General features: G+C 44.3%; 2 protein-coding genes across 2 annotated transcripts in view; both read right to left on the bottom strand.

Annotated features, from left to right (window-relative positions):
• tyw1 (tRNA-yW synthesizing protein 1 homolog (S. cerevisiae)) overlaps window positions 1-7,677 on the bottom strand; it is a 117,362-nt gene extending 109,685 nt beyond the window's left edge. Inside the window, exons 1-6 of the mRNA XM_063205411.1 lie at window positions 7,418-7,677; window positions 6,901-7,031; window positions 6,553-6,708; window positions 5,660-5,761; window positions 3,904-4,098; window positions 2,836-3,156 (exon numbers count right to left, since the gene is read on the bottom strand). Coding sequence (XP_063061481.1) covers window positions 2,836-3,156; window positions 3,904-4,098; window positions 5,660-5,761; window positions 6,553-6,708; window positions 6,901-7,031; window positions 7,418-7,496 — 984 coding nt within the window. The 5' untranslated portion in view covers window positions 7,497-7,677. The remainder of the gene's footprint in view (window positions 1-2,835; window positions 3,157-3,903; window positions 4,099-5,659; window positions 5,762-6,552; window positions 6,709-6,900; window positions 7,032-7,417) is intronic.
• A 790-nt stretch (window positions 7,678-8,467) lies between these two features.
• Window positions 8,468-12,986, bottom strand: LOC134453627 (sodium-dependent glucose transporter 1-like). The gene is made up of 5 exons (XM_063204412.1): window positions 12,810-12,986; window positions 12,443-12,611; window positions 12,103-12,219; window positions 10,633-11,518; window positions 8,468-9,107 (listed from the first exon to the last, which is right to left on the bottom strand). Exons 1-5 carry the CDS (start codon window positions 12,972-12,974, stop codon window positions 9,017-9,019), a joined length of 1,428 nt encoding a protein of 475 aa, XP_063060482.1. The 5' UTR covers window positions 12,975-12,986; the 3' UTR covers window positions 8,468-9,016.
• Between the last annotated feature and the right edge of the window lie 319 nt (window positions 12,987-13,305).

The following is a 13,305-nucleotide window of genomic DNA, read 5'->3' as shown; positions in this document are numbered from 1 at the left end:
CACACACACACACACACACACACACACACACACACACACACACACACACACACACACACACACACACACACACACACACACACACACACACCTTCTCCTCTTATGGAACACACACACACACACACACACACACACACACACCAATGCTATGACCCCCATTAAAACACACACACAAACACACACCTGTGGACATCACCATCTCCTCCTGGGGATGACACGCACACACGCACACGCACACAGCAGTCAGTCTGCAGTGCACCTGCCTTCCGATGCTGTGACCCCCATTAACACAGACACACACACACACATATACACATAAATGCTCAAATAGACATAAACATAAACCACAAGCGTGCACACACATACACACACAGCTTCTCCAAGAAGTCAAACAGGGTACACTCAGCAGACTCCCTTCATCTGTCATGACCCCCAATAAAACACACACACAGAGATGTCAAGGTAAAAGTTTTCTAAAAAGGAACACAGTTTCCTTCCCTGAGTAACCAGTAGACCAGTGCACTCGTCAAACGATCAGCTAACTCTCTGCACTGGTTGGATCAAATTTGTGGTGTTTTCTGTAACAACTCAGTCCATCTACCTCATTAGGTAAAACGGACTAACTGGTGTAACAGCTATGTAATAGCATGTGCTAGTGTTGAATTTACTTTTACTTTTACTTTTGACACCTCTGCACACGGCATGACTCAGCACAGCACAGCCCATACACACACCAAGTTACATTCCACTTAGAGAGCCACTCCAAAGTAAATAAACGAATAACCAAAACACACACACAGACATGCACGCACCAAGCTGCTTGGCTAACATTTGATTATGACTGCAGTTACCTCTGCCTGGACTTAATTAAGGAGCAGGTGTTCTTTTATGGGGGGCACTTGGGGAGGACCCACTAGCGCTTAATTAAAACCATTTATCCTGTTTGTGTACCGACGGGATTAACTCGACGAGAGCTAAATCAAAACAAGGGGTTTGTCTCTGGTCTGTTTTGATGGTGCTTCTGTGAGAGAGAGAGATATGGAGGAGAGTGTCTAAGGGATTGACTAAGAGCAGCTTTGGTTTAGTGGAAAAGACCCGGTGAGACAGAAGAACCATCGTGCAACAGAGACCACACACAGGCATAAACATTCACAGCACATCATTACCGAGTTCTTGAATCAGCAGTGAAGTTAAAGCTGTATTTAATGCTGTATACTGCTGTACTGTGCACTGACCCCTCACTCTGTACTTGCTTGAATGTCATCCTTGTAAGTTACTTTGATCAAAACAAGTGTCTGCTAAATGTAATGTAATGCAATTTACAAGCCTAAGCATCAAAATATTGAAAAGGCCCATTTCTGAAAAAACTACTGTAAACCGCGTGTGTTGTAGCGCTGTTTTGCTTTTTGCTGCCTTTTATTAGGGCTAAAATGCCTCTGGCTTGCAACAGTATCAGATTGCATGTTATAGCCTAAACCCTTGCCTTGGTCCAAAGTGGTCATTCTTTCCACACATACGTAGCTCACTGCTCAGTATACTCACCGCACCACTTGCAGCAGCTGATGGAGTAGATAGTATAATGCAATAGTACAGCAAAAGCACAATACAACATATAGTATGATAAGTGACCTTGAAATAACCCTACCCCTTACCTATTCATTGTTATGATTCATGAATATGTTCTGTATGCTGTGAACTCACCCACAGTTTAAATTGTGTGATGATGAATCTTGAGTTCTACATCTTGGTCGTACGGTACGGGTATTATGCCCTTCACTGTGGTGAAGTTGACAAATCTACTGCACACTGCTGCCATATGGACTGCAGCTGTCTGCCATTTGTACAATTTAGACTATTGCAGCAGGGGACGGAGAGTCACAGTACTAGTAGTAAATCTGCCCCATTCAGGGACAACAAAGAATGGAACCGAAGTTCTCAAGATTAGTGTGCTGCTACTCCCACAAAACATTGTAAATTGTAATGTTTCCAACATGTTCCCAACAAAGAATTTTTAAATGCAACAATTTCTGCATGTTGAAAAACTTCACATGAACCTTTTTTGTGGGAACATGGTGGTGTTGCAGACTATGTTACCGTTTCTGTCATCCCAGACCCAGACTAAATGCTTCAGTTCCAATCATGAACGAACAACACTGTCAACAGAAGCAGCGCTTCAGCTCAGTTTCTAGACTAGTGTTTCTCAACAGGGCTTCTAATCTACAGCCTCCCAGGGAGCGATGGGGAGCCCTAGTAGAGTACAGCCTCTGCAATATCATCAAGGAGGAATGATACAGTAGCACAATATTTCAGCCTTATCTCACTGGCCTCAGAGCTGTACTGCTTCAATCAATATCATGAATAAGAAAACGAGGAGTCTGGGCTCTGCTATTAGATGATTTACCTCTATATACAGGGTTCCCACTCCTTTGTCATGAACAAATTCAAGCACTTTTCAAGCACCAAATTTTCAGTTTTCCAGCACCTTTAAATAGGTCGCTGGAAGCGGGTGTGGACGTCCGCCCAAAGAAAATTGTGTGTTTTAAGATGTCATTTCCTGAATTCTAATCAATTTTATGGTGTCGAATGGCAAATCCCATCTGACATCTCACTCCCTCAGATTTTTGATGTACCTTAACAATTTATTTCTATTATTTGGGCTTACTGAGTTGGACTTGACACAAATTTAAAGCATTTTCAAGCACTTCACCAAACATTCAAGCATTTTCACAACCTTGAAAAACACTTAATTGAAATTCAAGCATTTTCAAGGAATTCAAGCACCAGTGGGAACCCTGTATATAGGACTAGCAGCATGCTTCAGCCTCCTCTACTCACCTCAGAGCTGTACTGCTGCTTCTGCTCGCTGGAGCATTTCCCAGGCTCCCCTGCTGCACCCTGCTGCTGCTGCTGCTGCTGCTGCTGCTGTTTCTTCTTCTTGTTGTTCTTGCAGGTGCCGTTCTTGCACTTGCCGCTGCAGGGCTTCTTCTCGCCGCGCGCGAGGGCCTTCAGCCGGCTCAGGAGGCGAGTCTTCCAGGCGGCGAAGTCGGCCTGCACGCTGCCGCGCCGGCTCTTGGCCACGTTGCAGTCGCCCTCGCCACGCGTCAGCACCCGCGAGCCGCTCAGCATCCACAGCCACTTGTCCACCGACGTGCCCACCTGAGGATCGGAGAGGAGAAATGGATACATGGATGGGGACAGAGGCCAGAGAGTGAGATACAGCTGCACCATACAGTCAATAGTCAGATTGCCAAACCTACAGCACTGCCTACGGCTCCCTCTTGTTCATTTCCAACATAGGTTTTCTGTTAACAAACATAGGCGATGTGATGAGGAGCAAGATGCTAAGCAGCCACATTTTTGAGTGACAGTAGTTTCCAACAGTCAGAGGTTGAACAGTGCGCAACCAGGGTCACGCAGACAGAGATTGTTTACAAACGGTAAACCCATGTATTATAATGTCCAACTAATCATGATTTGTAACTTCTTACAAAACAAAGGGGATAAGAGTAACCATCAGCCAAAACAGCCAAAGATTTGAGGAAATTCATTCTATACTATCTCAAGGTTGGACATCTCAAGGTTTGATCCAATTTTCTATATTTCTAGCTTTTAAAATAAGATATTCGTCATGAGGAAGAGCTACATATTACATGAATCACAGTGGTGTAATCTACGTAGAACGCAGGTAAACGCAGTATATCCACATCAAAATTTCAGGGATTTCTGTATACCCACCTAAAATGGATTGATTCATTATTTAGAATAGCACAAATATGTACAGTATACCCACTTTTTTAAAATGCTCAAATAGTTAGTATATCCAACACAAAGAAGTAGACTACACCACTGATGAATCATCACAAACTCTTCACCATCACCTTTAAAAACGGTTTATGATCTCACCGTGTTGTAGTGGTCCTCGTAGACGGAGTTCCCCAGTCCGAACACTGCGTACTTCAGGCCCTTCAGGTAGGTTTTGCCGTATCTGAAGTCTGTGGAGGCCTCCTCCAGCCACTTGCAGAACCACTCTGCATTCTCCGTGGGCTTCCCTTCCGTATAGGTGGCCAGCAGGAACACACAGACCGCTTTGCTCGTACACTGGAGGCAAACACAACAGTGGAGACCGTGTTATGATCCCATCATGTTATGACAAACGCAACCAAAAAACATAATTAAGGTGAGAATCTTCAGTATTAAATGGTTATATTTCTAACATTAATATTGTATGTATTCTTTGTCTTTGTATGGTTGTGATCAATGGCAAATGCTATACTCAAAATAAAGCTCAACAAAAAGAACAGTGTGTGTGCAGAAGGGAAATTGTTGTCTGAAAAAAGTTGTGAAAATGAGGACTGAAGACTAGACAAAACAGTGTAGCCAGGCTCTTTGGTGTAGCGGTCAGAGCCCCGGTTTACTACCCCAGAAGGTCTGGGTTCGAGTCCCAGCTGGGCAACTCTACTCCCCTTCGCTACAAATGGTGTCAGAAGTCCTCACGCCACTCCGTGCGTGCAAGTATGCATGCATTGATGATGGGGCACACTGGATGGGAGAAGCATGATGGGCAGTTGCGCGAGGGACACCCTGAGTGTGTGAAGTGCACAGGTGCGCTTCCCGAAGGGGAAGGCAGTGTGATGGAGTGTGTTCTGACTGTCACGTAAATGACCCTGGCTCTTTGGTGTAGCGGTCAGAGCCCCGGTTTACCACCCCAGAAGGTCTGGGTTCGAGTCCCAGCTGAGCAACTCTACTCCCCTTCGCTACAAACAGGAAATGCAACTTTTGTCTGTTGGGCCTCAGCAATGCAAGCGTTTGCAGTTAACAATAGGACTGAGTTTTGAGAGTATTCATTCTAAGCCAAATTAAGAAACCTCAGTCTAGAGTTACATACTCTACCGAACTACAACCCAGTAGAGTAGATACCTCACATTCCCTCATTCAGAAACACACACACACACACACACACGGAAGCCATGGGTTCAGTCAGTGTCTTGCCCCTAGTAAGGCAGAGATGGAATCACAGCCTCCAGTCACTAGCCACATCTACTTGAACCAATGTCACACTAAAGAATATTATCGCATTACAGATAGCACAAAAGTGCAGTGCCTATTTCAGAGATAATACTCTTCTAAGAATATCAGACTCCTGTGAACTACCTGACTAGTCAGCTCAACAAAAAAAAGTTCAATCGACGGCCTTTCACAAATCCACTGCTCTATGAAAAACAATGGGTGATCTTGCGGTCCTTGAATGTATTTCTGTGTATTTACTGGGCAAGAACCCATGCTGGTGCGATAAATAAATCCATCACCCTCTGTTCTGCTCTGTGGGCAGCAGACCATTTATTTCCCAGTAATCTAGAGGGAGCTCCTTCATCACCCTGTCAAGACATGACCACCAGCACACAGGTAACCATGTCAAAAGGCCTGCTGCGCTGGTTTTTGCCCAGGCATCAGAATTCATCATCCCATAAAATCCGGGTATTTTTAAATGTGGATTTTTTTCCCCATCAGGCATACAGGCAGGCGCACGTGCGCACACACACACAAACACACACCCATACAGGCATACAGGCAAACACACACGAAGGCGCACACACGCACCTGTGCACAAGCATGCGCGCGCGCACACACCCACACACGGATGGAAACAATGTAAACTTACCTCATCTGACAGCCTGTCATCTGGGTCATAATCTTTCAAATCAATCACCTCAGATTCAAGTCCAAGACCCGTAACATCTTCTGCAAGATCTCTTGCAAATCCCTACACACATATAAGAAGTTTTAGAAGCACTGCAAGTTATGATGAAGTGAATACCAATGCACTCACTGTATCAAGTTATTTGAACATCAACTTGGTTTATGAACAGGCTACTTGACATCCCTTAAAGCTCAGGCCACCAAGTCAGATTCAATAAGAAGGCCCACATGTTTAATTATAGCCTTAACTAATATAATGTATGTTTACAATAACGGTTAATTACATGCTAATAGATGTATAGTCATCAGAGTAAGACGTCTGAGAGTCAAAATTATACATCTTGGCTGCAAGAATTCTTCAGAGCTATTTTGGCAACACATGGAAGATTAACTAAATTACACATTTTATCACATAACCCATTGTTCCAGTAGAGAAAACAGCTCAGAGTTTTCCAAAACCATAGAGCAGAGATTGTAGTGTGGTCTCCTTCATTCATCACCATTAAAGAGGAAACGTGAACATAGGGTCTTTGAACACAAATGTGGGAACAAAATAGGCTACATCTGCCACAAATAAGTTTTAGTACCGTTCATACAAAGCAACTGACAATTCCAGAAATTGGGCACAAATGCTGATAAATCATAAATTAGTTGTTTGGAGGGTCTTATAAATAGAACGTATGACTTGGATTACAAAATAGCACGCATTGTATGAAGTATGATCTCCACGCAGTTTTCATTGAGCAGGCAACTCAAAAACTAGCAGAATTCATTATTTATTTGCTCTATCCAGAACTGTTCCTTCCTTGTAGGCCTACGCCCGGGCAGGTGCACTTATATTTTGTTGGTTTGTACCTTTGCTGTTCCAGTTTGAGATCCATAAAATATCTTCACGGCAGACACATTTTTCGTTTTTTCCTTCAAGGGATACTTTTTTGTTTCCACTTTTGGATACGTTTTTGTTTCCACTGTTTGGTAACGCCATGGACTCACAGGCTTTACGATCTTTTTCTGTGAAAGGAAGTACGTGACAGAATTCGCTTTAGTGATGGCGCGAACGCAGGCTGCACCAGGTGATCAGAGATTTCAAAACAGCAAGGTCATCGCTTGGTACAGTAGGCCTAAATAAGGTTATCTTTCAATAAATATTTGACACGCCAACGTATTCCATATAATAAATGACCGTTAAGCAAATACATTTACCTTTTTCAACGCCAGGTTCAGAGCAAACCAGACACCCACAACCACAGCTGCAGCGGTGTAGATATACAATCTATTATGCCATAGCGCCCATATGTAACCCTCTGTATACCGTCGCACATTATCCAAGTTGCCTACAGACAAGAAAATGCACGGTTTCAATTATTCCAAAAGAATGCCACAAGAGCAACACATCACCACAGCTGATTCATTGGAAGGAACTAAGGATTTCTACCCTTTCTCCTTTCTGACACCATGAAAGGTTGCATACATTGTCTGCTGACTAGCTAAGGTAGACTGACACCTCCAGTATGTTATATTTAAGGGTAACACATAAAATTCGCTTGACATTGACATGCCAAGACTGTTAATGTGTCAGATAACACAAACTGAAAATAGTTAATGTTCACTTCGGTCACTGCAGTACGTTTCATAGTTAGCTTGCTAACTGGCTTTCAGGTTAGCGTACTGTTGTTCTGGGGCTCCTAGCTAATGCTAAATAAGGAAGATAAAAACTTACTTGGTAATTCGGCACCAAAGGATTGGGAGACAGTGTCCGCCAGTAGGGTGAGCGACAGTAAATTCAGCTCCGTAAACATCCCGGACTTCGGTGTTTACAACCTCTCCTTCATAAAGATGTGCATGTAAACTACTGTCCCAGACAACTTGAAATTGCCAGAAACATATCAGATGCAGACGGCCATATTGGTAAACAGTGGAATTATGGGTAGGTTATCCTGGGTCACCTGCTGCAACTCCCTCGTGCATGGGCTGTCCACAAGAGGGAGACTTCAGCCCAGGTAGTCTCTTAAGTGGCCATAACAATTAAAGACTTTTGTATGCTATTGAATAATTCTATGAATTAATATGACAGGCACCTCTCCGGAAAATCAACTTTGGCCTTAGGTGTATGTTTAGGGTCATTGTAATCATGGAAAGCAACACAATGAAAATCAATGGAGTTCAATGAGAGATGGTGACATATTGGCTATTCGTAGAGCAATACTTTTTTAACTTCATGATGTAATCAATGATAAAAGCCCTCACACACCAGCAGCATGCATGCAGCTCTACATAAGAGCTGTATCCCTCCCATGTTTGACTTTAGGCACCATGTATTTTTTCCAAATTCTTCACCTTTAACACCAAAGAAGTCTCTCCCACTGTCCTGTCTCAAAAAAGCCAGCCAAGAGTATGTCAGGCCTAACTCTGACAAAAATGAAGGCTAATGGGACTCATACTCTGAAGTCAAGATCCCAAGATCAACCATTTTAGAACTGATATCATCAAAACTGTATGGTGTTGGAGATGAAGAATATGAAAAAAGAGAAATGGTGCCTAAAGTGAAACATGGTACGGATACAGCTCTTATGAGGAGCTGCATGCATGCTGCAGGTGTTTGAGGGCTTTTATCAAGATTAAATCATGAAGTTAAACATGTATTGCTCTACAAATAGCGAATATTTCACCATCTCTCACTGATCTTCATTGTTTTTCATTGTGTTGCTTTCCATGATTACAATGACCCTAAACATACACCTAAGGCCAAAGTTGATTTTCTGGAGAGGTGAGAGTGATTCAGTGATTCAAGTATGACACCCGATCTGTGTATTTGAAGTGTTTTGAAGTGACTTATCTGCTCATTTTCACATTATGTTCGATAGGCGACAAAACTTTTGTCTTGTGAAAATCTGCCCTGTCTGTGTTCAATAAAGGGTCAATCTTTCTTTGATGCATGAAATTTATTTTTGTACATACATTTTCATTCGGGAGGGTTGTAGCTTTCATATGAGAGACTTCTGAAGCCAAGTGATTAATTGAAAGTCAGGTTATTAGATGTTATTCCAAACAGATGGATAGGCGAGGCGACAACTCTTTTGGAGATGGGTGTACATATTCATCTTGTATATTTCTTTGGCTACACTTTCAATAGTCAATTTTTTTTTTTTTAAAAGCATGCAGTATTTCTTTATCGAGGGAAAAAAAAGACGTTTAGGGAAATTAAAAGTCTTTGAAAATAGAATCTGAATAAAGTGAGGCAAGTGCTGGTGAAAGCCTGATCTACCTCCATCCAACATTAAGGCCGATACTTCTCATCTTAGCCAAGGACATGCCATTCTCACGGTGCGGCAGCCAGCTTGTACATGACGGGGAAGAGGATGGAGGTAATGGTGGCAGAGACCAGCTCCAGCAGCATGACCAGTGGGTACCTGGGGGAGATAGGCATGATGGGACATTTATGCCTCTTTTCCACTGCCGGTTTTCTGGTGGGCCTACAGCTCAACACAGCGCGACTCGGTCGTCACTTTTTGCTTTTCAAATAGGCACGAAACAGTTCAATCGTAAAGCAAAAAGTGACAGCCGAGTCGTGGTGTGTCAAGCTCTATGCCTACCAGAAAACCGGGAGTGGAAAAGAGGCATTTGAACAGGCTCTCAACGGAGGCTCTACACTACAGCAGCACCTGCACAAAGAGGCCCTTACTTGGTCATTTCCATCTTGATAAGAGGGTAAATAGAGGTTCTGCCAAGAGGTGTTTCCCATACATACGTAGACCATTCTGTCAAAATCGTCATTGACAATGCACAGCGATACTTATTTTCACAGCATATAGCATCGATTCATGACAATCGAATATATTTAATTAAATTATTTTGAAAAAAATAAAAAATAAAATAAAAAGCGATAACAAAATTGAATTTGCCACTGTTTCATTTTGTTGTGAGAGTAGGTAATATTTTTGTTGTAATGGAAGGTCTCTAAAATGCTTAAATAAAATAAATTGACTCATGATTGCTACACAGCAACTGACAAATAAGCTGTATTTTTACAAATTTACTAAAGTAAATATTGCAGAGAACCCACAGAATGCTACTTGGTCTATGGGAAACACTGAAGGTTTTTTTTTACATTACATTACACTTAGCTGACGCGTGTATCCAAAGCAACTTAGTTAATTAGAGTACAGGGTATTGGTTACAGTCCCTGGAGCAGTGTGGGCTAAGGTACCTAGATCCAGTGCACCTCAGCCATGGAGTGAGGTAGGGAGTGAAAGGGATTCGAACCTGCAACCCTCTGATCTAAAGCACATCTCCTTAACCATTTTATTTAATTGGGCATGAACAAGACATTTGTGAATACATGCACAACTGCATGCACAATAGGCCTACTTTTCCCAGCCATAGACTCTCTATGTGCATTTAAATCATTATTTTCAGCACTTTCCTTTGGATATTGCAAGGTGGCCAACTTTATTTTCATTTGTTTTAGTTTAGTGAACCTTTGTAAACATGTATGTAAGGAAATAGGACAGAATAGTGCTGAAAGTAGTTAATCGTTCATGAATATCACCTTATAGTACAATGTAATAATGCATGAAAACAAGTCATTTTGGAAAATGGCGGCCATATTGAATTCTGAGCAAAAATTGACGTGGCCCCATGTTTTAATTTCTTCCAATAGGGCTTCTGGTCAGTAATCCACAGACAAAAGTGCGGTAGGACAAAAGGCCTAATTTTCCCAGCTGATGACCTGTCTAATGCTACTTGATCTACAGTATGCTAAACACTGTCGGGGCTTGCCTTCTACTTCTTCACCTGCAACCCTCTGATCTAAACGCCCATCTCCTTAACCATTAAGCCACAGCTGCTCAATGTATCTGCCCATGTGTCACAATGCAATGCTACTTAATGATCTACTATGCTAAACGCTGTCGTGCAAATAGATGGTGTACGTACTTCTGCAGGTTGGGCTTGCCCAGGAGAAAGCCCAGCACGGCGGGCAGCGCCATCTCCCCCAGGGCCGCCCCCACCACAAACACGGCGGCCGAGCGGCCCGTCACCCGCGTGTACTGCTCCAGCCAGGAGAGGCCGCTGGGGAAGACGGTGGCCATGGAGGCCCCGTAGAGCGCCGTGCAACTCCAGAGTGCCGACCCGCTGCGGCTAAACAGCACCAGCAGCAGCGAGGAGAAGGTGCAGCCCACCAGGCTGAGCAGGATCATGGTGCCGGGCCGCATGCAGGCGGCGAAGAAGATGGCCAGGCCCCGCGTGGCCGCGAAGGTGCCCCAGAAGAGGGCGTTGAGGCCGGCCGCCTGCGCCTGCGCCATGCCGGCGTACTCCTTGGCGTAGGTGAAGATGAAGGAGCCGTACGTCACCTCGGCGCCCACGTACCAGAAGAAGAAGACGGCCAGCAGGCAGACCAGCGCCGTGTGGTGCCTGGCGGCCAGCAGCTCGCCACTGGGGGAGGGGTGCGAGCGATCGGGTTGGGTGGGTGTGCCGCAGGAGTAGAGGATGGCGAAGGCCAGAGAGATGAGCAGCAGTAAGGCGCCGATGACAAAGTAGGCGTACAAAGAGTGGAAACCCTCGTCACGCATGGAGTCCAGGGTCTCGGCCACCTTGTCGGTGATGATGGTGGCGGAGGAGGCGGAGGAGGCGGCGGAGGAGGAGAGTTCCGCCGTGATATTGTCGCCACCACCTGGCAGCGTGCTGGAGCCCTGGTACTTGCCGAAGAGCAGCTTGGCGATGATGGGCGAGATGAAGGCCCCAGCGGCGAAGCTGAAGTGGAGGGCCTGCATGTGGGGGCCCGCCTGGCTGCCCCAGATGCTCAGGATCAGCACATTGCCTCCTGCAACGCAACGCACACAAGCATATAAAATGTTATATCTGTTGCTCTTGTGAACCAATGAGGTGTGTTACAAAAACACAGTTGATTGATTATTGATTGTTATTGAATGTTGATTGACTGCACTACCAAAGATACAAAGTTGCTGTGTAGCATTACATCAATCGACCAACTGTCATTTGGAATTCTCTCAATGTTTCTTTTTATATTTTTGAGGGGGCTTTTTGCCTTTATGTTGAGATAGGAAAGTGAGGACTTTGACAGGAAGTGAGTGGGGAGAGAGAGATGGGGAAGGGTAGGCAAAAGACCCGGGCCGGAATCAAACCCGGGTCAGCCGCGTAGCAGATGGGTGCCCTACCGTTAGAGCCTGGTCTACCGGCCTTACTCAATTGGATTCGCTGACCATGAGATAGTTGGATCAAATTTGTGGCAGTGTGTTTACTTTCTGAATATGGTACTGACACCTCTAGCGAAATATGAAACATCATAATTCACATGACTATCATTACAGACAGTTACTGGATAAGACAGACAGACCCACTGATCAGCAATGATGCTGGAAAAGAAAAGCTTTGCCATTGCCTTACCTGTGTCTAAAAAGCCCATGGAAACACCCACGCAGGACATCAAGCCCGTGAGGAAAAGCGCCTTCTTACAAAAGGGGATTGCAATCATCCCAAATGCCGTCCCCAACATAGAGAACCCTGAGGACCCAAAAAAATCCCATAGAGTTAGAAGCCAACAGGTCATGAAAATGTAGTATGTAGTGTGTGTGTGTGTGTGTGTGTGTGTGTGTGTGTGTGTGTGTGTGTGTGTGTGTGTGTGTGTGTGTGTGTGTGTGTGTGTGTGTGTGTGTGTGTGTGTGTGTGTGTGTGTGTGTGTGTGTGTGTGTGTGGGTGTATGTGTGTTTCAAGATCTTTGTTTTACCCAAAAGCAAGTATGGGTTCATGCAGTCAAAGAGAGGCCCTCCAACAAGGGAGCCTCCAATGTATCCGGCTGAACGACCCACAAAGATGTAAGAAATGTTACTGATGTTCTTATTGACGTTGATGGCCAAGTCCTCAAGGGTCGGACCAAGCACCGAAATGCACATTCCCTGCAACAATAACAAACAACAACAAAAAAAAAAGACAAACGGTCAGCAAAAAGCGAGACATTCTTTCCTTTTTGTGAGTATTATTACTGAAATACTGCAACCAGGGCCACTGACAGCACTTGGCTGGGCCAAGGACAAAGTCCTCTGAAAGGGCCACCCACCCAATAGCCTACACAGATATGCTCCTCATTCACTTACCAGACCCAGGAATGATGCGCATAGTGTTAATGTGACCATCCAGCGTCCGCAAGCCCCGGGGTCATTCGTTCTCCGACCACTCCGAATCATACTTCTGAGACCTTTCCTGACCTCTTTTCTCTTGTCGAATAGTATCCTCTTCTTGGTCGTCGTTATCGTCTTCATCCTCCATGCTGGCAAAACGAACGTGCTTCTTTTTCACTACCGGTTGACTATTGACAGGCATGAATGAATCAGTGATTAAGTATGACACCCAATCTGCGTATTTGAAGTGTTTTGAAGTGACTTATCTGCTCATTTTCACATTATGAAATGTCTGTGTTCATTAAAGGGTCAATCTTTCTTTGGTGCATGAAATTTATTTTTGTACATACATTTTCATTCGGGAGGGTTGTAGCTTTCATATGAGTGACTTCTGAAGCCAAGTGATTAATTGAAAGTCAGGTTATTAGATGTTATTCCAAACAGATGGATAGGCGACAACTCTTTAGGAGAC

Source organism: Engraulis encrasicolus, chromosome 8, assembly GCF_034702125.1.
Source record: "Engraulis encrasicolus isolate BLACKSEA-1 chromosome 8, IST_EnEncr_1.0, whole genome shotgun sequence".
Lineage (NCBI taxonomy): Eukaryota > Metazoa > Chordata > Actinopteri > Clupeiformes > Engraulidae > Engraulis > Engraulis encrasicolus.
Note: the sequence above shows the minus strand (reverse complement) of the source record. Positions and strands in the feature narration are given on the sequence as shown.

Coding starts and splice junctions, on each gene's coding strand:
- LOC134453627 (XM_063204412.1), bottom strand. CDS start 12,974: ATGAAGACGATAACGACGACCAAGAAGAGGATACTATTCGACAAGAGA. Junction 12,220..12,442: donor GAACCCATACTTGCTTTTGG/GTAAAACAAAGA, acceptor TTGGGTCCTCAG/GGTTCTCTATGTTGGGGACG. Junction 9,108..10,632: donor GGCAAGCCCAACCTGCAGAA/GTACGTACACCA, acceptor TATCTCCCCCAG/GTACCCACTGGTCATGCTGC.